The sequence below is a fragment of the Bombyx mori genome, chromosome 13 (genome assembly GCF_030269925.1).
Source record: "Bombyx mori chromosome 13, ASM3026992v2".
In the NCBI taxonomy this organism is placed as follows: domain Eukaryota; kingdom Metazoa; phylum Arthropoda; class Insecta; order Lepidoptera; family Bombycidae; genus Bombyx; species Bombyx mori.
The window spans coordinates 13,073,606-13,099,800 of record NC_085119.1 but is presented as its reverse complement, the minus strand read 5'-3'; the positions used below and the strand labels follow the sequence as shown (position 1 = coordinate 13,099,800).

The window sequence follows — 26,195 nt, the reverse complement described above, 5'->3', positions numbered from 1 at the left end:
GCATCCGGAACACGAGTTACCAGTAAAAAATTTTTTTTATATCTAATCTGTTAGCAAAAAAAAAACTTGTCGAAATTCGAATTCGAATTCGAAATTCAAATCTTAGATGATATCTGTCTCGAAGCTAGTCGATTGAGAGCGCAAAATTACAGAGCTCCTACTCAGACCTAATAAAGTTTTATTTAACTACTACTGCACTGCTTTTCACATTAGGACTCCCGTATTCAAGCTGCAGGGATTCAAAAGTAATCGCATTATAGTTTAGATTCGTTTAAATGTGTGTGTGTGTGTGTGTGTGTGTATTCCATTTATTGTCGTTGAACAAAGTCAAATGTTTTTTTTTTCTTAGGTGGGTGGGCGAGCTCACGACGTATCTAGTGCTAAGCGGTTACCGGTTCCTGTAGACATTATACTGTGAACGTCGTCCGCATTGTATTACGTTAAAAGGCATAAATGCTTCCTTCAGAACAAAACAGGTCTTATAATATGGCCGACCACCAATAACTGACAGTTTTGCAGCCACCATACTCTTATTTTGTATTATTGGGAACTAACAATCTGTTCGTAGTATACATTGGCTATAACTCCAATGCGATCGAGACTTGACCCTCGCGCATCAAAGGAGTCAACGGACATCTATTTAATTGCCCATTTTGAAACATGAGAGCGAAGTAGAAATGGTATTGCGGCAACGACTATTCTATTCAAACTATATTCTAAGCGGAAGACACGTATGCTCTGTAAATGGTAGCATCTTCCAGTGCGGATACATGAAAAGTATTATCTACGTTTGAAAATGTATTCTATATCTATGTAATAAATACACTGTCATGAGTTCGTCTGCCCCTATACTCTAAAAATATATTTAAATGTATCCCCCCGGCTCTAATCAGATTTCGAGTTGAACGAAGTAAACAAGTTGTCTCAAAATACATTATACAGTACGGCGCGCTCGCATCGAGTTACTGTTTGAATCACTCACGGACTTTTATCAACTTATATATATACTTTGTTTCGTTTAAAAATTAAATTAATTTAGACTAAGTACGCGGCAGTGATCACTTAATTAGTGCAGACCTAACAGAAGACTAACTATGTCTGTATTCGATTTTGACATTTATATGTGACATTTTGTTTGTGACGTTTTTAATTATAATATTTTTTAATTATAGTCGCTGATATGTAGAAAATGTGAGGTATCAGATTGTTTTGACTAAATTCACCGACACTAATACTATTCTTGATTAAAGTTAATTAAAGTTTCCAGTCATACTCGTGGTACCGTCAATGTAAGATAGATAGCGCGCGAGTACAGTCAATGTTTTTTTTTCTTACAGGGGAAAACCACCGGATACCCACCCGTGCGGCGTGAGGCTTGACCGGGTTTAACTAGCTTAAATAATATATGTAGATAAAAAAAAACTTAAAAAATCACTCCTAAATAGCAAACCGAACTGGCAATTAATGTCCTTTTTCCTCTTTTCCTGATACTTCACACTGGTCAGGATATTAGAGCGAAGTTACAAAATTTTTTGTAATGCTATCGGTCCTTGAAGCGCATGCACATTTACAAGTTAATTCGACGTCTTGTGATTTCTTCACACAAAAACACATACATACACACAAAGCTAATAGAAGCGTATTAAAACGAACTAGAGGTCCCGCAATAGTCGAAATTCGACTATAATTAATTGGAATTGTAAGTTTGTACACTATTATGATTGTATTTTATACTTCTATAATCACAAATTTCGCCAAGACTACACTATAAATAATATTAACAAAGACGAGCAATATTTAATCTATTCTCAATTTGACAACAGACGTCAAGAACAAAAGTTTGACAATAAATAGTATGCATGCGTGTGTGCGTCAAATACATGGTATGTAGTGTGTGTAATGTTTTCTTTATTGATTTAACGTATCTTTGATGCATTATTTAAAAAAAAAATATTAGCATTGTGCACTTCTTCTTTATATTCCCTATAAGTGTGGAAAATTTCATACTCCTCCGTCCGCGCAATTTTCGTAAAATGGGATACAAAGTTTTTGCTTCACGTATTTAATATATAGATGAATGTTTCGATGTTTGTCGTCCGTGCGTTCCTAAAAGGTTTATTCGGCGAATCGATAACTTAGCAGTTATTTTTGGTACGGCCGAGAAGGTTTGTATGATAGTAACATCAAATGACGATTAGTGGGGCATGGGTTGGTTTTTAGAAATGGATCCATACGTTGAACTACATTTATTTCAGACATTATACATTTAACTTCTGCCGTGAAGCAGTAATGCGTTTCGGTTTGAAAGGTGGGGCAGCAGTTGTAACTTTACTGAGGAGATCTTAGAACTTATATCTCAAGGTGGTTCGCACATTTACGTTGTAGATGTCTATGGGGTCCAGCAATCATTTAACACCAGGTGGGCTGTAAGCTCGTCCACCCATCTAAGCAATAAAAAAGGGCAAAGATGAGCGTCACCGGGTTTATATAGTTACTAGATGATGATTGAGCATTGCTCTTTTTTTTTTTTTTATAACGCCATCTTGTTATGTCTTTAAAGCGGTTAGTTGCCCTCAATTAAGAAAAATAGTATTATTATTCGCCAATAGATGTCGGGAAGAGTTGATTATTGAAAACACGAATAAAACAACATTTTCTGAAAATAAATCGTGGCTAGATCGATTTATCGCCCCCGAAATCCCCTGAAATATTTGTGGTTTGTAACAGTTTTTATTTTAGGCTCGTAAAGAAATGCTCGAGGTACTATATAGACAGTTTGATTTTAAACCTATTCAAAGATGAAGCACTAAGGCATCTTTGACGTTATGATTATATTAAGTTAAAACAAAGGAACAAAGAAAATAGCTTAGCAGGCTGAATATACTCGCCCGTCACTATTCTAAACCCACATTTTTAGGCACAGGGCGTAGCTTTTAGCGAAAAACCTAGATCTTATACCTTTAAACGAGCAATTCTTGTATCTATATATATAATCTGAATCTCTGAAACGGCTCCAACGATTTTTATAAAATTTAGTATACAGAGGATTTCGGGGGCGATAAATCGATCTAGCTACGATTTATTTTCAGAAAATCTTGTTTTATTAGTGTTTTCAATAATCAACTCTTCCCGACATCTATTGGCGAATAATAATACTATTTTTCTTAATTGAGGGCAAATAACCAAGATGGCGTTATCAAAAAAAAAATCCGAGCAAAGCTCGGTCATCATCTAGTATATCTTAATTTGAGAAAGGAAAAAATAATAAGAATAAATGAATAATTAAGTTGAGAAAGAAGTTTCTTTTATAAAGTGTCTTATGAGTCCGCACGGATATGTACCACAACCCCTTCTATTTCTGCCGTGAAGCAGTAATGCGTTTCATTTGGAAGGGTGAGTCAGTCATGCTGTAGAACTCATGTCTCATTGGTGGGTTACAGAATTTACGTTTTTGGTGTCGATTGGTTTCGATGACCACCTAACTAACACCAGTGTGCTTAGTGCGAGTATTTTAACGTTCTCGATAGCGTAAAAGTTAACTAAACTTTGTATACAGTTGGAACAGCGCCCCAAGCGGCAAGCGTAGGCAACCTCTCCAGCTCCATACAATTTTGAATTAACTTTTACGCTATCGAGAACGTTAAAAACTCTCACTAAGCACACTGCTAGGCGGTAAGCTCGGCCACCCATCTCAGAAGAAAAAAATGGTATTACCTACTACGCGTTTGACATAAGAACGTAAATAAATAAAAAATCGTCTTAGCACTAAGCCGATGTAGATGGAAATTACAGTGAATACCCCTTTCAGATGTCTAAATGGTGTAAATGGTTCGGGGTCGGAATTTAATATTTGTTCGTCATTAGCAGGGTACTGAGGGTCTGAGCGATCTAGAGGCATTAGCCGTGAATTCTGACGCCCCTTTTAGTATATAAAGCCACATACAAAAGAGACCCAGATGAAATTAAGACCCGCACAAAGTTCCGTACTCGCTCATTTCAAAACGTTCCCCATTTCATTTTATGTTCGTAGCAGCAATCATATTTATTCTGTAGTATAAGCCTGAAGGTTAAACCTTCGAAAATGTAGTGGGTTCTAGAAACAACAGAAGAATAATTCGAATGAATCTTGCATCAAGAATTACAGCAATGTAATTAGTTCGAACTATAGTTGTTTTTTCTTCTTATTTTTTATACCGGTAATATTTTAAAGGTCCGGGACATTGGCGACAACAACTGATTATTATTGACGGTAAAGACGTAGAATCTCGAAGCAGACCGGTAACTTCAGATTAAGAGTCGCTCAAATTACCAGATCATGATTACTACACATTTATGTAACAATAAAGCCTAGTATATCTGAACTGAAATCTTGATGCTTTGTCTCCTAACAATAACGTTAGATAGAGGTAGAGAAACAAAAAAAAGAGAGAGAATTTTACAAGGCCGATATGGGCTCATGCGTTCAGGTTTAATATCTTAGTATGACAAGTCTGAGCCACCGGTCCATCTGCTCACTTTTTGTGTAAGATAAGTGTCGCAGAATCTAATTAAGCCAATGAACGAGATGTGGTCAAAGGAATACTCATTGTCTGAAATTCTAATAACGCTGACGATGAGGACGACGTCCGTTGTTCATATAAGTAAACAATCTTTAATATTCAGCTGTCCTTATTTTGTTTATCGGTCATGAGTTCGGACCTAAAGGCAGGACAAACGTTATACAATTGTTTTTTTGTCCCTACGACTTCGCTGGTAGACTTACGGGCGACTTATTCCAGCTTCTTGGGAACGGGTAGCCAAGCTTACGAGTTCAGCCTTTTTTTTTTCTACCTATGCTGATAGCCTTGAGAGGCTATTTCAGCTTCTCCTTAACGTGTCTGTCGGAAACGCGACCCACTGAGAAAATCCGGTGAGAAGCTCAGTGGGCTGCGGTTATGGGTTAATCTAATCGTCGAGCCCTTCATCGCAAGCGACGGGTTCAGCGAGGAAGGTGACCGGTGTTTGAGGTACCTAAAACACCCTTAATGGATCGGGAGGACCCGTAATGACGTTTTTTTTTTAAGTATGAAGTATGGATGAACTCTACTCCGGTGGCGGGCGGTGCGCTGGTAAAAACGAGATGCCGGTATCATCTCGAACAATTCCTCAGAGCACTCCCCATGGAACATACGGTAGAAAATACAGAGGGAACCGAAGTCCCTCCGCAGACCCAGAGGTTTCAAACGATCCGTGAGAATGGGATTATCGACAATCCGAACGGCCCTCCTCTGTAGGCAGACGAGCATACGGCCCACCTGATGGTAAGTGGTCACCGTCGCTCATGGACGTCAGCAATGCCAGGGGCAGACCCAAGCCGCTGCCTACCATAAAAGTGTGTGTTTAGTCGTTCAGTCGAAGAGAATTTGCTAACACTAGCCCTAGCAAGAGCAGTGCCTTGAAGAATCTACCACTTGATCGGAATCCCAACCTTCTGAGAGTATCCAGCTTGAAACTCAGTGGGCCTCAAAGCGGCATTGACTATGTGGTGGTGTGAACGATGTGATGGTGGTGTGGACGGTGTGGTGGTGGTGTGGACGGTGTGGTGGCGATAATGGAGTAACACCATGTGGCCTTGAATTCGTTAACTAATCATAAAACAAAACGTTATGACCACAATTTCCATTGTTATTTACTTAAGAAGCAGTTGGACATTTCAAATAAATCAATTAGGTATATCGGTTTCTTGTAAATTCAATGTCTTACAGAAACCAATATTGATTAGTTGGTTGAGTCTACACTGCAAATGCCGTTTGCTCTGAACAAATCTAATCAAGTTTGTACTTAGTTGGCTGAGATACGTATCATATACGAGTCTCTTGACTCGGTCTTTGGCATTTAAAATCGATGTCAGCTTATATGTTGTCGTATTATCAGCGTCTAGTCTTAGTAGCAGATTAAAAAAAGAAAAAAGGTTACTGTTGTATTGTTTTAATTATTCGTAATACTGAAATATGATTTTCTACCATTTGTTTTTGTATTTTTTTCTATCGATAAAGTTTTATTTCAATTTTTTTTTAGTATTTTCTTTATACATGTTTAATGGTTTTTGTGATCATAATAATAATTACAATCGTTTTTACAAGCAACACCTGTTTTGGTTTCTGTATTACCATTATTAAGTAGTAGAATATTCTATTCGTTTACCTGTTACCTATATAAGGCTGTATTACTAATTAATATATGTAATTGTATTAATGAATGTTTGTTCATAATATTCTGTGAATTATCATGTAATAAATGTACATAGCAGTTATCAGTATGCCAATAATTATACGAATCATCACTGTTCAATGTTTATAATTAATTATAAGGCAATTTACAAATATTCATAATGACGGTTCGCGCGGCCGGCTCTGTCTGTACCGGCGTTGATAATGAGACCTGAAAATCGTTAATAGGATTATACCGACAAATTGGATATTAAACATAAGCCGGCCTAAGTTGGTGGTGGACACAGCAAGCATCCGTAATTAGCAGTAACTAAAGGATCGAGTCGGCGTCTCATTAAAACTGGTTTAACTCCGGAGCGGTTTACTCTCCGACTTCACGTTGCAACCTCCCGGATTGTAACTACCTAAGGCTTTGTTATCCTTGTGAGGGCTCAAATTCAGCAATAGCAGTACCGTGCGCTTCGTTATCGAGTTTATTTAAATGACGCTTAAGTGTGATCATTAGTTGGTGTACGTTTTTACGAATACTAGTGGCCCCTCAATAGTCGAAATTCGATTATAATTAATTGAAATTATAAGTTTGTACACTAATATGATTCTGTAATATGATTCTTGTGTCAAAGACTCTTAAACTTCTATAATCACAGATTCGCCAAGACTACACTTTAGACAAATATTAATAGAGACAAACAATGATATATTTTAAACTATTCTCAATTTAACCACAGACTATAAGCAATAAGAAAAGTTTCACAAAAAACAAATGTTATGCATGCGTGTGTGTGTGTTAAGGTAGTGTAATGTTTTTTTACTGATTTTAATGTATTTTTTATGCATAAATTATAAAAATTTTAACATTCTGCACTTCTTTTCTATATTCTCTATAAGTATGGGAACTTTCATACTCTTCCGTCCGCGCAATTTTCGTAAAAAGGGGTACAAAGTTTTTGCTTCACGTATTATTAATATATAGATTGTCGTGTTGAAAATGTTTATTGATCGTTTCGGTAATGCGATTTGTTATGATCGGATACTTCTTTCGATTTGAATTTGAATAATATAATGTATGTAGGATTGGTAAGAACGGAACGTATGAATAGAGTGTGGAACGAAGCGTTAAGATGTGGTGAGTGAGAGAAAACGGAAACAAAGAGAGAAGAGAATGACAGAAAATTGGAGGATGGCGAAGACGGTTGAAAAATGAAGAAGACGTAATAAAAGTGTTAATTATTAAATATTATTAGAACAGAAGATTTTGGAACAGTGGAAGTTTTATTTTATGTGTTGCGATCCCTATTATACATGTATATATTTAGTCAAATTCTCCGGCATCGGAGCGGTTTTAAATATCAAAACTCCACTAAGCCAAGTTGATATCGCGCGGTACAAGGCGCGCTGTACATAAATTTTCACTTAAATCCAGGCAAATGCAGACCTGTATTTTACTGGACGTAAAAATAAATTAAAACACGCCCGATGGCGGCGTGAACAACACGAAAGTAGATCTGTCGGGTATTATTGTACTGAATAATTAAACGTCCTACGAAGCTTTCGGTCCAGAACGTCAGATTATTGAGTCCTTACATTGAAAAGTTCCCCTGTTTAATTAACAATTAACGTTTAACGACACCGAACGTTTCTGATCAGAATTTCGTATTAATTAATTTCGACTCGCGCAATCGTAAAAGGCACTTATCGTTTTCAAGTTATAGAGAACTAATCCGTAATCATCAAATACTTGTTACCGTTCGTTCCCAAGTCAACCGAATTCGTATTTAATGCTCTGGGAAACTGATAAAAAAACAAACGATCCGAACTTCGAAGTCAAATATTCATAGTTTCATAATTCGATTTAGAGATGTTCGTAATGTACTTTGAATATATAGAAAGTAGCGAGAGAATGTGTCGCAAGTTTTTAGATGAAACACTAATTTTCGTTACACTTGTGACATTGAATTTGAAATATAAAAAAGCGTATTTAAAAGTGAATTTTGATTTTTAGTTTTATATATTTAAATACCGAACTTATTGGCTTTCTTTCATGGCTTCTACAGTTGGTAAATGTATGAAATATAAAACCAATGATTTTTTTTGGAAGGGAAGAATTACTAGTAGCCCGGAGCCTTTTTCAGTTTCACCAGGAACGGTGGGCGTGCAAAGGCTCAGCCAGGACAGATGGTGATTGCTAACAACCACCCGAGGGTCTCTGGAGGAGACAACTCAAGAGCATCTGTTTCGCGGAAGCATCTACTTCCGAATCGGAATCGCGATCCGCTGAAAAGATCCGACGAGAAACTCAGCGGGCGTATAGGTACGATCATCGGAGTCCCCAAGCCTGCTCCTAGTGCTAGAGCCGAAGGTATCTAAAGCTAGAGTTACTGGATCTGATGGATCCGTAACGACGTGTATATGGCGTCGACGGTGACTGGCTCCTGTGTGATCAGGATTCGGAGAGTAGTCAGCGGCGATAACGACAAGGCGATTATCATGACGCATAGCCTTATCGAAGTACCGTTCCGACGCTGACTTCATGTATTTCTCTTGTCTAAGCTAATATATCAGTACACGGTACTACACAATACAGTAAAATATTATGATAAAGGCACTTTTTAAAAGATTAATCGAAAATTGAGTAACACAAGTTATATACTAATATATATTTTACATATATTAAATATATGATTAAATTAATTTAAATTGAATGACACTCGAAGAACATATATCTATTGTATTTATCTCTTGTATATATCCTTGTTGGAAAGCCAATATAAATAAATTAGTCATCAATATGAAACTCACCTGTAGTACAATAAAGATACCAGGGCATGCAGGAGAAGATTGACTAGATGATAACCCGCTGGCTGTAGTCCGTGAACAGCATAATTCCACCTGAAGGTCAGGACCGTCAGTGGGCGATACGACTTGTGGGACTGCTCCTGTGAACAACGAAATAAATGTATTAATTAAGGATCCATAATGCTCGTTGCCTAATAGAAAAACGATCTTGCGTGCATCAAATTAAAGTATGAATTAATTGCGTAATAAATTAAGTTACTACAGTCAGTAGTTGAGGTAAGTAGGTAGTAATTTAGGTAGCTTAGATTAGGCAGTCTGACTTTTGACCTCACATGTGTTGATACAATCGTCCTGACTATTCCAAATCCTAAAATAATCTTTGGATATTCGATTATACCTAATGCGATTCTGAATTATCCATTTTTTATTTTGATTGGTGATACAAGAAGAATATCAAAGAAACTTATTAGGTAACATGCATTTAGCTTAGAATTTATTCATAAATAAATGTGTTATTTGAGAAAGAGAGAAATGTTACAATTTTTATTTGATTCCAAATCGAAATGTCGCAACTGGACGCAACCTTTGTAGGGAACGACACAAGTACCTACACTTCCACGATATTATCTACAAATGCAAATGAGAGAATAAATGGATTTAAAAAGAAAACGGTGCATATAAAACTGGCTATTGCACTATTATGCATATTAACTGAATTTCTATTTAAATATAGAACACGACTTAGTTTTTAAATATAGAAACGATTTTTACTGGCCTAAATAAAGCGGTTTTTTATTCCGATGGTTTATATTTATTTATTTATTACGCTGCATGCATGGTAATGTACACTGCCGAACATGATGCTTAAGATAGTCATTGGCGTGCCTGGTGTTAAATGGTTAACTAAGCCACAGATATCACAAAATCAATGCCGTCACCTACTTTTAGGATTAAGATAGGAATTTCAATTTTATGATCCCCAATAATGAAAAGTTACGAAGTCCTTGGTATAATGCAGCATGGTGTCAGCCTACAAAGGCATGCTCGCCGCACACTATACCACAATTGTTTTATTTTATTGCAATAATAAAGCATTGGTGAACGAGTCTACGGCTCACCTAGCGTTAAGTTGTTGTCAAATCCCAGAGATACGAGGTTAAGGTCTCAACTGTATTGTATAGCGATTATCTCAAGCTTCAAACTCCGATATGACTGCTTCGCGAGAGAAATAGGCAGGTTTGTGATGCCTATATCCTTTTATTGTCCTTGCAGACAGACGAGCATACGGCCCACCTCAGATTAAGTTTACTCATACCTAAACGGGTTTATAATAAGCTCTACCACCGGTAATGGTCTTTTAATATTAATAGCAGCATGCTTTAGCGGCAGTAAGTGACGCACAAATTGTAAATTATCAACTCTTAATTACCTAAATCCGCTTATAATATTCCGGGGAGAAAATTGTCATGATGACACGGATCAAGATATAATATTTAGGTAAGACAGACGGCGAATCTCCCCTTGACCCATATAAGAGTTGCTTCTTCGAATATCAATTCGTGATCCTGGTCTGCATAACATAAATGATGTATCTGAGTTTGTTCGGGTTCATCTTTGGAATTACAGTACTATAATATGCAGTGTGTTTAAATAAATTGATCTATTTGCTCAGTGGTTGCGAAATGGTTGCAATGGTCGAAATGGTCGTGACTTCTCTCGTCCTGAATGAGATTGAGATATGATGTCAAGTATACTAAGGACGTGTGTGTGTGATTTGTTTAATAAAACTTATTTTACCAAATCACTGATGCGTGCGAAACTTTACTCTTAAACATCACGTTCATTGTTTTATATCGAGATTTGAATGTAGCACTTGCTTGTTACTAGCAAGGAAGCGAACAATAAACATGGTCATGTCATAAAACGGTGTATTTATAAAATCCGAGTTCAATTGTTGAATGAAAATTGCTTTCCCTTTCATTGTGTATCTGTTTTCGATATCTGTTCGTTTGTTCTGAATTTACTAGTAAATTCTCTGAAATACAAATCGAGGCCTTCATAGTTTAACTGATAAGCGGCCAGGGCTACTCCTATATGTAGCGCGTAATTAGAATACGCGGCGGCTCGAATTGGGTGCACACGTAGAAAGGTTTCTAAGTGAATATGTAACTATCACGTTTTTAAAAATGACTTTCATGTCTTTTTATTATGAACCGACTGCAAGGATTGGCATTTTTGGATTGGATTGGATTCTTAAGTTTAACTTCTCTATCTTTCTTAAGTTTGGAGTCTTAAGTTCTTAACATTTGGATTGGATTGGATTCTTAAGTTTCAAGGTCAGTGGCGACATTCATATTGTGAATTTTAAGGTACCCCCGCAACCACTTAATAATAATGCAATGATTTAATTACATTAATTTCACATTTTCAAGACATCACTTCTCGCATTAAAATTGTATAATCTCAAAACTTACTAATTTCACAGACGAGAGTTTTAAAGGTTTAACATGTAATATTTTTAATATTAATCATATTTGTAACATTTATTTTTTATCTTTTACCAGTCACATTATCTGTCTTTTAAAGTAAGATAAAATTATGTAATTTTGTTAATAGTAGTTAAAACATAGGTGTACTAACAAAAAAAACGTAAAACTAAACTACGCTCTTTCGACAGTATTTATGAGAAAAATACTGGTGATACCAAATGCTTACGCATAATGTCACGGCTAGATTTTAAATTTGGATGCCCATCATGTTCCACACATAATGCTAAAATTCCGAATTGCTGTATTTTATTAAATTAACTTTAGTAATATGGAAAGCCTAATGGTAATGTGGTGTAGAAAACTTCGTTTATTAAAAGGCTTTTAGTTAATTAGTGCAACGTTTTTACCGGTAGGGTAATGTCTGTCTGGACTATTTCGGCTTCGAAGTAATCACGAATTCCGAAAAGCGGAATAACACTTATTCTAAGTAATCAAGTACGTAAATAGCCTATCACTATTAACGTACTCTAACACAGTACGATTTAGCTCTAGTGTTGAAACACGAGCTCATCGTCTTTGAAGCTAAAAAAAGTACTGTGGCGGGTAGCCACCATACAATACAAGATATTTGACAGATGCCTGAATCTCGCTTACGACATTTTAAAGATAATCTTGCATATTATATACAAGTTCCGGACGACATAAACCGATCCTGTAGACCGAATGGTAAACAGTCGACGTCGCCCAAAACACGTCATTACGGATCCTCCCGATCCATGAACGGTGCTTTTAGGTACCACAAGCACCGGTCACCATTCTCGTCGAACCCGTCGCTTGCGGCGAAGGGCTCGACGAGCGAATTAACCCACAGACACAGCCCACTGAGTTTCTCGCCGGATCTTCTCCGTGGGTCGCGTTTCTGATCTGGTGGTAGATTCTGGGACGCATTGCTCTTGCTAGGGCCAGTGTTAGCAACACTCCGGTTTGAGCCCCGTGAGCTCACCTACACGTTAGGGCGAAGCTGACATAGCCTCTCAAGGCTATCAGCATAGGTAGGAAAAAAAAACAACATTAGGACCGTCGGTCTACCGAGCAATATCACCCGCTCGGTGGAAGGTCTTTTCCTCCGTCGTTATATACCTCACACAGTACCAAAAAATGTAGCTGCCAAATAAACATGATACATATGGTTACGAATTTGTAACTGTAAACGTGACATGGGATTCTTTAAATGAAATTCCTTGTCAGGTGGAAGGTGGCGTAATGGGTGGCCATATATCACTTACAACAATATGGGAGCGCTAATAAATATCAGTTGTCACAACTTCCCAAATCCTATTAAAGGCAACGGACGCGGTCGACGGCGGAAAGTGATTTTTCAAACGCACAAACCGGCAACTTTAATTACGGTTCGGTTTTACTGGTATCTGGTATGGTGAAGGGTTAAGCATTTTCCCAGCCTAAACTCATGTAAACGATGAAAAGTTGGTTATTAACGTTTTCAAAATATACCTAGTTCCGATTTATTTTTATTATCTGTAAATTGACACCTTCCTTCCATGTTTGATAAATATTCATTGCAAATCCAAGATATACTAAAATAATTCAATTTGATTTTTTTTTAAATATTATTGTATTTTTATCAAAACGCAGTCGATATTTAAATAAAGAAGCATTTAAATTGCTTCCGCCCACATTTCTGGAACCTATTTTAAATTGAAATCTAATTGAAAATTTATCGTTTAGTTATTTAGTGAAAAGAATACTTATTACTACAATTAGAACTGTTAGTTAAATTATACTAACGGTTCTAATGGTAGTATTTTATAGTAGTTTTATGGCAGGCAGTGGCTTGGCTCTGCCCCTGGCGTTGCTGACGTCCATGAGCGACGATAACCACTTACCATCAGGTGGGCCGTATGATCGTCTGCCTACAATGGTAACAAAATAAAAGTCAGTATTATTGTCTTCTGTCCGTACATAAACCAAACTGTTTTTAAAGTTATTTAAATTGTTATTTTGATTGAATTGTTATCTCACTAATAGGAATACAATGGACGCTGGAGTTTTATTACTGGATCTATTATAACCTCGTCGTCTACCCCAAAGGCCTACCCCGCATACGGGTAAACCGAATTATTGATGTATAAAGTTTCGGGTAGTAATTTGTGATGTAGGGTTCCCCCGCCCCCCCAACCTTCAACGTTGACAATATTAATTACGTTAAACGTTGGAATAAATCGGCCTGAACCGTGGGACCCTATCTGCAGCCAGCCCCGCGTTCATCCATCAGTCTCCGGAACAAATTGATGGGATATGATAAATAATAGACACACGACCGAGAAGCCGCATCGGATTCGTCACGGCGGTAGAATTAGCGCTAAGGGGAACCTTGTGACGTATTTTAAAAATTAGTTTCGGTTGAGCATGTGCTGTGCTGACATTAATAGTGATTTTTATTAGAGTTTTCTTGTTTTCGTGGCTAGGGTATATAGTATTTCTCAAAATATGTTTTCGGTTTCCCACTCTTCCTCCTTGTATCGTGTTCCTCAGTGCTGAGGGTCGTGACCTTTACGGAGAACTTTTGTTTGGACTATGTTTCTCCATTCCTTCCTATCCTCTGCGCAATGGATCACGACATTGATGCTGGAGTCCAATGTCGGCTTAATTTGATCGGACAGATTTCCCACTAGATCAGCGGTCGGGGAACTTTTTTAATTACAACCCCAAAATATTTTTGTGTAAGTTGATATTACCCCATGGCGAAAAAAAAAAAAAAAACGAAATCGCTTCTTTTTAGCATCTTTCATATTATAGCATCCATGATAATTTGAAATCACAACGATTCTAAAGAAGTTTCACTTCAATATATACTTTTTACACACAAAAGTTTCATTTTTAGCCCCAAAATTTCATTTTACCTCATTTGGGGTAATTTACCCCAGTTCCCCGACCGCTGCACTAGATAGTAGCTATTAACGGTCACCGCATTTGTGTTTGGCAAAATCATTTCCACATCTACGAACAAATAACTAAGCACACATCTTCACTTGTAACATCATCAATTAGCCGGTCCCCGAGTGTAGTACAAGCACAGCCTTATCGAGATTATTTCTCTAAATTCAGCGGGCATGTGACATCTATGCCAGATGCTAACACCTACTTATATTTGTTCAAGAGATAAATGTTACCTGTCGCCGTAATAACACGGCTAGCGAGATGGAATCACACTCCAGAAATGTCACGTGAAAAGCCTTGTTTGGATTTGTTCCTAACGACGTGAAGGAATCTTTTAATTATTAAATGTATCTAGGTCATACATCTGATATAATTACATGCCTTTAAGTTTAATTTGTAAATTGAAAATTAATGAATATGTATATTATGGTGACTGATATGTTTATGGTGGTAGCCATCATACAACGCAATCTGAAGCCTGAATCTCGCTTACGACATTTTCAAGATAAGCTTGCATATATACGAAGATTTAAGTTCCAAACCTGCTTGGTGGAAGAACTTCCTTTTGTCGTGCACCTCCACATGTTTACCAACTTATTTAATTTTTATTGAGAAAATACGGTTGATTGTACTTACTACTCGTATTTTTCGTATGTTAATGCCTTTATTTTGTTGGCACGCATGAAGGTTGTGATCATATTAATATGATCATATAATATGAATTATAAATATATAACATTTCTAAATTGTTTTTTTTTTGTTAATTGATTATTAGACATTTGACAACAAAAGCCATTTAAGGCCAAAAAAAACCTTTTTTTTTTTTTTTTCGGTTAGAGGGCCGAACCTCCTACGAGGTCCCCGCGCAAAAGGGTATGTGAGACTCAACGATCTGCATGGTGTTGTGAGCAGACCGCGGGCCCAAGGATTTTAGGACCCACCCACTAAACGACTCCCCTGCACTCTTACACCCGACGTCCGATCTCCTCCGAGGTCAGAACCCGGATGAGGTAGGGGGGCTACCGCGGTTAACACTACAACCAGACGGCGCGGCTCACCCCAAGGACGCCCAGCCGACGGAGCCTTCGAGGCGAATCGAAGGCTCTGAAACGTCGGCCGTCTCGGTACGGCAGCCCGTCGGGCCGCCCAGACGGTGCCGCTGGTGTCCCGGAATACCCCGCTGGACCAGAACCAGCCTGCCGGGTCGGGACGCGATACACCGTCGACCGGTCGCTCTATTCACTCCACGGCAGCGCGCTAGAGTGCTGGTAGCGCGCCGCGCGGCCTCACCCCCTCAGGTCGCCCCTTGACCTTCACCGGGGGGAGGCCGCTACCTACAGGGGCCGGGACGTACGGGCGTATTCCCGCCTCCGGTCCCCGGCTCGACGGCGACGGATCGGTGCGGAAAGGGAAGAGCTCTCCCTCTCTCGCTCCGCCGCCTCCTTCTGCGAGATGGTGGACTCGCAGAAGTCGAGCATCGCCTTCCAGGACGCATCGCTGCCGAGCATCGTAGCCACGACGCGCGGCAGCGAGAGGTCCTCTCCTATGACCGCGACGAGGGCGGCGCGTTGCTCGTCGAATCCAGAGCAACGCGCCAGCGTGTGTTTCGCTGTGTCTTCCTCGTCGCGGTCCGCGCAGTGGTGGCACTGCGCCGTCGGTTCCCTTCCGGCTATCTTAAAGAGGTACCGGCCAAAACACCCATGGCCGGTCAACATCTGTGTCAGCCGGAAGGTGAGGCATCCGCGGTCGCGGCCCACCCAGTCCGCGAGGACCGGACGGACCGCCTCGACGGTACGGAGGCCGGCCGACGGGTCCGCCAAGCGGCGAGACCACGCCTCTAGCACGGACCGCCGAGAGTGGAGCCTCCGCGCTCGAACTACACCTTCGCTGGGGCGCCCTTCCCCCCTAGAGCGGAGGTCGCTACGCCACCTGTAATCGGCAGCGAGCGCCTCCGCCTCCAGGTCCCAGGGTGGCGCCCCGGCGAGCAAGCACGCCGCCTCGAAGGAGACGGTGCGGTATCCTCGGATCGCCCTGACCGTGATCGCGCGCTGCGGACATCGCAGCGCCGCGACGTTCTTGCGGGTCAGGGCGTGGAGCCAAAAAAAAAAAAAAAAACCTAGCTGGTAGTTAGGTCGGTGACCCAAATGTTTTTTTTAGGTTTATATTTCCTTGTACAGACTAAGAGGTCACAGGCGGGCGCATCACGATGCTCAGCAATGAGCGATCGACTGAAGGAGGAGGAGGACAGACTAAGAAGAAATTTTCTATGCATATTGATGAAAGCATATTCGTCATTTAGCTAAGTTTAATGAGCTCAAAAAGTCCAACAAGTCTGTGGCCACAATTTGCTGTCAAAGTAATAACGGAAATGGCATATTTTTTTAACAACATATAAATTTTGTGTGCTTTTGTAGAGACGTAACCACAAACCTATTTTCTCAACTCTTTTTCATTTAGCAAAGGGTTAAAAACGTCTAAAGCACAGACCGCCGCTCAAAGAGCTGCGATGGGGAAAAAACGCCCTGAGCTAAAATTGGCTTTTGCGTAATTCCAAGACTGAACAAAACTTAATTCATACAGAAAAGCAATTTAGATTTCCTTATAATTTGACGAGATTGAGGCGAATTGAACTGTTAGGAGAACTAATATTAAAACAATTACAAATACAAATAAGCCTGGTTTCAGTGAATTTTGTATATTGGGAAGTTTGAGTTCGTGCCGAAATAATTTATCGTTGTAGAAAGTATAATGTGCCTCTGGGAATGGGTAGCTTGCGATTCAAAGTTTCTTTTCCAATGTTAGATAGAAGTTTGGATTTGAATAATGTTTAATACTCCTTTGTAGATAAACTCTTAGTCAGGAGCTTGTTTCAACTTTAAATCGTTTAATTTTGAGACTCTTTGGAGAATTTCGAATCTTGTATTGATAATGGTAAGCATTTGTGTTATACAACCAGATATTTTTCTTACTCTGCAATATTCCTGAGTCAAGGTGATTCTGACAATTTGGCCTTTGCGTAACGAGGAACGGACGGTGTTTAATCAAAAACTTTTTACCTTCCATAAATATTTTAGTGCCGCCATAAGAAAGTCCCGTTTATGACTCATCTTAGAAATTATACGAAAAAGTTCCCTTTTATTAGCAGAGTGGGATATGCGCACTTACGTTTTGTGCAGATTTTTTTCAGTTACATGAAATATCTGGTTAAGTAACAAAATACTTTGAATATGAGGATTTCACTAACGTACCGATATCCCAAAAGAAAAGAGCGTTCAACGCACAAAAACTCAGATTAGAATGACCATCTTCTGTATTTTGGATGTCGCAAACAGGCACGAGGCGCCAACATTTTTTTCCGTGACAGCCTAGAGGGGTTATTCCAATTTCACTGGTTTGAGAGAATCTGTTAACGCCTGCCATAGCAAGAACAGTGTTTCGCTGAATCTGCCACTGGATTGCAATCCTGACGCGGAGACGACAACATAATAATATACCAGACCCCATAATACCAAATATACTATACAAACATTTATGGAGCACGAGGCTCGAACAATAGTAAGATAAAAAAGTTAAATATAGCTGAAAATTATACATATTTTAACTCTGGGTAGATATTGCCTCTTGAATCTTTACATAAATAAATAAAAACGTTTTTTGGTTCAACTTTTGAGATCATATACAACATAATTCAAAGAGCCATAGTGCTAAACTTCAAAAAATCCCAAGACAATAAGGCGGGATGAGTTCTCCTTAACCTTTTCCCTTATATTATAATATTCTAGGTGTCAAAAGGTTCAGTCACGTAACGATGTGTCAGTTTTCTGCTAGTGTCTGCGACGGCAACTGACTCCACGAAAATTGGATTCCTTTATTGATAACAAGAGGAAAACGTCAAAGGATTGTGTAACGTTTTGTTCGGGTAAGGGTCTAAAGAATCATCCCAAATATTTCCGAGTCAGGCCGCGACGGTCTAAATGATATTGAGTCTGCGAGTGGCTATAAAATACTTAACTTTTTTTATTGTGTAGCGAAGGAAAGTATCGTTATGTACGGTTTTGTTTCTTGAATTATTAATGTTAAGTGTTCTTTTCAGGGTACGAGCTAACTGTAGCTCCGATCGACAAAAAGGCAAAGGTTCATTTTTGTTTACTAAAGTACATGCTCGTAGAAGTACGATCTATTTTTACTTGTAACTTTAAGATAGTTTTTGCATCTACGCGTTTAGAAGCAACTATACTAAAAGACGATACATAAATAATGTAAATGTTGAAAGTGTTTTAAATATGAGGTGAACGTTTTAGTGAATTTGAATTGGAAAATTAGGAATGATCATGTGGCGGTTTAGGCATAATTGTTGGTGGGTAGAAAATGTAAGCTCCGAGCGACATAGCAACTGGAGCGTCGTTGAAATGTGACGCCGGGGGGTAACAATGAAACTTTTTTCATTTCGTACAAAACCATCCGAGCACACGGACGAGATTTCACAATTATTTACGTACTTCTGTTAAATTCGATGTACGTTTCTTAATGTTATATTTGAGAATCCTAATCCAGTACGACAATTGCTTTTTGTTAAAATGTATATTTATTTCTTCTTTTTTTTCTTCGTTTAATTTTCGTAAGTTTTTTAGATTCTTTGATCATTTTGAGAAATACTATTGTTTGTTTAAAACATAGACTTTCTGATGTTTGGAAGTTCGTGTTTGACATCACTTTCTATCTTGTATTAGTCTGTGAATAACCCAACACAAATGGAGAATTAAGTATTCAATGATTTACTCTTTATAATAGATGATCCTTCTTGTAGGATTTTATGTTCCAAAACATGAAAATGGAAGCAAGCAGTCCTTTGTTTGATGAATTGACAATTATACTTTAATATTAAATCAAAATAAAAGAGTAAATTAAATTTGCCATGCATTACAAGACTACCTTTAAAACCCATTTGTCATTGTCTCAGAATCGTGGAATTAAGAAAGACATTATATTATATTCCTTACGTTTGGTGATGAGAGTTTTTTCTGGGACCGGTGTAATAAATTCTCATTTTTTCACAGACTTTGATGGATGATCCAAATTAATTCAGTTTTCGTTTACTCAACGTTTATTTACATGATGCTCTGTAAGATAATGTAGGCTTTTACTGAATCCGGTAATGATTTAAGATGTTATTATATTTTCTTCTGCGTAGGTTGGTAGAGCATCTGTCGGCATACTTGTTGTTATCTGAGCTCAGAGAAACTTAAATGCCGCTCCCCACAGGTAGTGGTCGTACGATTGCAAAGGTTTTTATTTATTTATTTATTATTATTTTTTTATTTCTTAGATGAGTGGACGAGCTCACATCCCACCTGATGTTAAGTGGTTACTGGAGCCCATAGACATCTACGACGTAAATGCGTCACCCACCTTGAGATGTAAGTTCTAAGGTCTTAGTATAGGTACAACGGCTGCTCCACCCTTCAAACCGAAACGCATTGCTGCTTCACGGCGGAAATAGGCGGGGTGGTGGTACGGACTTACAACAGGCCTACCACCAGTATGTAATACCAAGACAAAGTACACTTCCTTTGAAACTATTCAAGACTTGTTTGGCGTGAAGCTTAAGCGTGTTGCGCAATTCTTTCTGGTTATTATTTCGGTCGAATTAAGAAAATTAGCTCTTTTTTATTTTATTGCTCTATATATAGGCAGACGAGCATACGGCCAACCTGATGGTGAGTGGTTACCGTCGCTCATGGACGTCAGCACTGCCAGGGGCAGAGCCAAGCCACTGCCTACCGTTTAATACTCTCCACAAGCTTCGTTTGAAGAAGGAAATGTCATAGCGCTCGGGAAACACCGTGGAGGGGAGCTCATTCCGGATGGTACGTGGCAAAAAAGATGTCTAGAAACGCACTGTGAATAAACGTAGCTTAATCAAAATAGCAGACATAAAAAAATTGTACAATTGAAACTTACATCTGTCGCGCTCCAGAACCAAAGCCATTACACAGGGCATTCATCCAACAAGAAACATATTGGAACAACGTCATGCCGAAAATTAATGGGATCCCGATCGCATGTGCCGCCGAACACCAAAATCGATTGATTGATCGATTGACGAATATTCAAATTTAACGAGCGGTGCATAGTCAGTCACCATTTTAACGATTACAAATGTTGATTTACACGTGACGTGCGTCTGACTCGATTCTAGTTTTAAAGCTGTTCAATGATTGTTTGTATATAAAAAAAACGAGTCTGCCTATAAAAGTTGGTATATTCTGTTTAAATGTCTATGTAGAGTTAATTTGATTTACTAGCATTAACTGCCCCTCGTATTTTAATGTATAAATTTTTTGTAAAATTATTAATTTGAGTTTATGTTAAAGCATATTTTATTTTTATCCTTTGTTGTAGTTGATACCCTCATAATTCGAATTCGTAATAAATGATACTGTTCATAGATTTTTTAAATTATTTTCCGAGATGTGTTGACAACGGTCATGGCCTGTGGCAACGTGATTACCGGGGTCCACAGACATCATATCTCACATCACATCTCGCTCAAAGTACTGTACAACTGCACACATTTCCAAGTTGTAGTAAGTCGTCGTGGCCTAAAGGATAAGGCGTCCGGTGCATTCGTATTTAGCGATGCACAGGTGTTCGAATCCCGCCGGCAGGTACCAATTTTTCTAATGAAATACGTACTTAACAATTGTTTACGATTGACTTCCACGGTGAAGGAATAACATCGTATATTAAAAATCAAACCCGCAAAATTATAATTTGCGTAATTACTGGTGGTAGAACCTCTTGTGAGTCCGCACGGGTAGGTACCACCACCCCGCCTATTTCTACCGTGAAGCAGCAATGCGTTCGGATTGAAGGGTTGGTAGCCGTTGTAACTATATTGAGACCTTAGAACTTATATCTCAAGGTGGGTGGCGCACTTACGTTGTAGATGTTTAAGGGCTTCAGTGACCACTTAACACCATGTAGCTGTGAGCTCGTCCACACATATAAACAATAAAAAAAAGTTGATGTACCCATCATTTCTCAAAAACTCAAGATATCAGAATCCCTCATTGATTCCCTAAGGCGGTTGTCAGAAGAATTTCTTAAAAGATTGAGAAAATGCCGGCGCGATATATAACTATTTAAAACGTTGATCATCCGCTACGTAGTTCAATCAAGTGTTAACACTATTGATTAGAAAATTACCACGACTTGAGGTTGGTACCTTAAAAGGACGTGTCTTTCGCGTTAATAGTTACGACTGGTACGGCTTTTGATCTTCCATTCAGAAGGGTTTACACACAGTCGTCACGGTCATATAAGCCGATAGACACGGACAGATTACTTGGGCTGTATAAGGTTTCTATAGAAGTTTCTGTTCACAAATGCCCTACATTTCCGAGGCGCAGTCAAACGAACTTCAAGCGTACAAGGTAGGGGCTATTCAAATGATCCAACGAGAACTATGTATGAACCGGTATCAAATTCACTAATACTTCAATTGGTGGATATGACAGTGTTGCTTTGAATTATGATTTTCAATGTAAATAGATACAGCCTATTGTATAAAAATATTTTGTATGTGATTTATAATGTATGTGATATTGCACGGATTGGTACCACCGGAATACGTATTTTTGATGTTAGGGGCGTTTCGGTCTGAATGACAGTATATTACAATGTGTTAAATAGACCGGGTACTTGACAAAAGGATCGTGATTAAGACTGCATTATTTTAGTTTAGAATTTTTGTTTTATTATTTATTGCATGGATGGGTGAAGGACTTCATGAAAGTCTATATGAGATTAAATGGTTAGCATCACGCACAGATAACCCAGATAACAGGGTTATCTGTGGCGTCATGTTACCACCATTCATATTACGCAAGTTTAGACACTTTGCAGGTTTGATTTTTATTACACGATCCTTCATTTATGAGCAGATGTTAAATACGTATTTCCTCAGAAAAATTAGTACCTGCATGCGATATTTGCACGACGGCATAATCGGATACGAGTATGCCAGGACGGTTTTATCCACTAGGTCAGGAGGACTTCGAAGTTGAATCCTTCGAAGTAATTTATATCTAAATATAGACATATAATAGGCAAAGATAAAATGGTTAGTAACATTTTCTTGTCTGTTTTTCAACCGATTCTCTTAGTTATTTAGTAGCCTATTGATAAGCTTTAGACTCATAAATATAAATCTTTAGTTTTCAGTGATTATAGTCGAATTTGGTTTATTTAGCGAACGATATGTAAAAGATATTTGCAGATGTACGTATTCTGGCAAAGTGCCGATGTTTTCGCATTTGCAGTTCTATCAATAAAAGTTTGACACAAAGCATCAATTAAAATGTCTACATATTTAAATAATTAAGCCATTTGATTCGATAAGATTAAATTTAGACATATCCAATTGCAGAAACAATTAGCATAAACAGCGTTTGGCTATTAGTTGAAGTATACTCACGAAAATAAACGGTTTCATTTGTTAATGCCTTAATAATTAAACATGGAATAAAAAGTGCGATGCTAAAATTGAAAATTATCAATGTTCACTTAGAGGTAAAGGATATTTGGGCACACACCTTGAGATGAAGTGTCAGGGAATGACGATTACTTTAGTCTTCAAAGTCAAGTCGATTGCCCCATTACTTCGCGTCATAAATAGTAAGGTTGTGATAGTCAGGTATGATAATAATAATAATAATTAATATTTTTATATTGTGTTTTTTAAAATTTTATTTTTTAATATCTTTTTAAAAAAATATGATGTATTGAATAAGATTTTAAATAAATATAAATAAAAAATAATAATAAAGCTTTATTTAATTCCATGCATAGTACACATTAAACGATAACAATCGATAATTTATTAATTGTAATAAAAGTTCGACCGATAGCAACAGCATTTAACACTTTAGGTTTCAAATTAAAAATACCAAAAATAAATATAATCTTCAAAATACTTCCTATTATTTAAAAGAAGACTACCCAAAGTCAGGTATGGGTGTGTGTGTACAAAATAATGTCTGTCACCAGTAAATGTATGTTTAATTTGCCGTTTCTGCATATACTGCCCATCGTCCAATTAATATCTAAGCGCGTCTTTTGCGACACTTACGGGAAAAAATGGGTTGGTCCTATACGGCATAAAAAACTCAGCCAACTGACCGGGTCTTCGATTTTTACGTTACAACAGAGAGATTGCCGCGGAAACTGATTAAAAGCATTCCGTAATTGAATACTCTGCGGTGGACCGAGTAAAAGCAAAACATTAATTGAGAGCCGGCGGTCTCTTTTCTGTGTAAACATTCGATTATAACGGCCAAGGAGGGGTCGGTAAAACACAGCGATAACATCAACCTGCCCCTGGCGGATTCGTTTTGCCAAAATGACTACTTAACAATAACACAACCTTAATTTAATAGAAAAGGTCAAATGTTGTTTTAAGTGACGGTCCGTTGCCTTCATAAGTCGAGTGCAAGTTGTTATTGAACGAAGTGTCGAGGGTACACGGGCGCCGGTACGAAAATTTTAATTGTTGAAAATACAAGCCAATGAAATCTTTTGCGTTAAAGCTAATTGATTTAAAATTTCACGAACGGAATAGAGAGGCTGGTCTGCGGAAGCCGAATTTGTTGGGAATAGCAATTGTAAAAGCACGGGCTCGCTTAATAGAAGAATATAATTTAAAGTGTCTTGCAGACTGATTCCGGATTTAAAAACAGCTACTATGATTGAAGAATAACATCACGGTTTTATTTATATGAAAAGTGGTAGGACCTCTTGTGAGTCCGCACGGGTAGGTACCACCACCCTGCCTATTTCTGCCGTGAAGCTGTAATGCGTTTCGGTTTGAAGGGTGGGGCAGCCGTTGTAACTATACTGACATATTATTATTAGAACTTATATCTCAAGGTGTGTGGCGCATTAAGTTGTAGATGTCTATGGGCTCCAGTAACCACTTAACACCAGGTGGGCTGTGAGCTCGTCCACACACCTAGGCAATAAAAAAAAAAGAAAAAAAATACTGCGTTCAAGGCATCAATTTTGATATACTTTTTTTACTGAACTTTTATTAGTCGAGTTATCCGATGTCTATGAAAGATGGAAATCCTTCACTACTGTTGTATCAATAAATAAAATAATAAAAATATATTAAGTACAGAGTGGCACGTGCCCAATCTCGAAATAATATAGTACAAGAATTTGCACATTTCTTGTTTGAGAATGTTGTAGTGGTCGCCGATTAGGTAAGCAGAAAAACTATTGGAGCAGGCTTGCGTGCGCGCCGTCCCATTTAGCTGTTAATTGCATTTGGACACGTGAACCTATTTCTAGGCGCAAGATAACGCTTTTATGCGATCTGTATTCAACTCCTTGAAGCTTCAAGATACATTACTTACATTACATTAATGATTGCAAGCGGTGCACGTAAAAACTGTGCATTGGATGAATTTTAGGCAGATTCGGCCGCATTCGATGGCAATAGCAAAAGACACGCATGAACTTAACATTGAAGTACGACAACAAAATCGTTGTTAAGAAAACGGATATATTTTTGAAACAGGTTTCAGATGGTGCGGGTTCACAACCCACACAAATTCGGAGAAAAGTCGTAATGTATATATTATTATTAATAACATCCCCTTTTTATTTTATTACATATATTAATTTATATTTCTTATTTGTTCACGCGTGTACAGTGATCTAGAGGTTTGATATATTTCGTGAAAATCAAACAATTGTGGATCGAGTAAGTGGATAAGGTTTCATCTCCGAGAAAATTCATCTGGGCAGATCAATTTTCTCATTTTAATTTCTCCAAAAATAGCCGCTAAGTCGCTCCTTATTTATAAAGAGCTCTTGATTTTTATTTAGACTGTGTTGCGTAGTTGAGCGGTCGTTTCCTTACAGAATTAGCATACAAATTGAACGGCCGGCTCCTTGGATAAACGATTTAGTTACTCGCGATAGCGATGAAATAGCCGGATTAAGTTTGGTCTTGAATCAGGTAGCAAACGTTTTAACGTCGTCCGGGAAATGAGCGAAGATCACTTTGTAGATAAATACACATTTTACTCACGCGAAAATCCTTTTTTTTTGTGGTATAATAATAATAGCCGCAATGTTTTTTGTTGAAGTGAAACTTCTTTAGCATCGTTGTGATTTCAAACTCGATGAAACGAAAAAATAAGTCCATAGAGACACAAACACATAAATGTATATGATTCAGCCGGTGAGAGAATGAGATAGAACACATTAGATGTTCTCGGTCTCCTCTTTGTGCGACTCTTCGTAGCATCCCCATTATCGTCTACTAAACATTGTCCATGTATGCTCCTGTGTAGTGGGGTAGTCATGATATCTATATCTTATTTATAAGTTTCACTTCTACCGTGTGTGCACGGTAGATTCAATTTAAATGTGAAAAAAAAAAAAAAAAAAAAAAAAAAAAAAAAAAAAAAAAAAAAAAAAAAAAAAAAAAAAAAAAAAAAAACAAAAATAGGGTTTTTTACGGTTATTACACAAAACTGGCGATAAATGAAGCGTGTCTTTTCAAGAAGCGGATGTGATTCACATACAGACCACTATTCTTATCTACAAATATGAAGGTATGTTTTTTCATTGTCTTAATAGGCAAACGTGCATAGCCTGATAATGAGTAGTCACAATCGTTCATTGGCGTCATTTTACTGGAGGTAGGGCGTCTTGTGAGTTCGCACGGGTA

General features: G+C 38.0%; 1 protein-coding gene across 1 annotated transcript in view; it reads right to left on the bottom strand.

Annotated features, from left to right (window-relative positions):
- LOC101741533 (protein O-mannosyl-transferase Tmtc3) overlaps positions 1–26,195 on the bottom strand; it is a 139,612-nt gene that overhangs the window by 29,681 nt on the left and 83,736 nt on the right. The window contains exon 2 of the mRNA XM_004927966.5: positions 9,009–9,145. Within this exon, the coding sequence (XP_004928023.1) occupies positions 9,009–9,145 (137 nt within the window). The remainder of the gene's footprint in view (positions 1–9,008; positions 9,146–26,195) is intronic.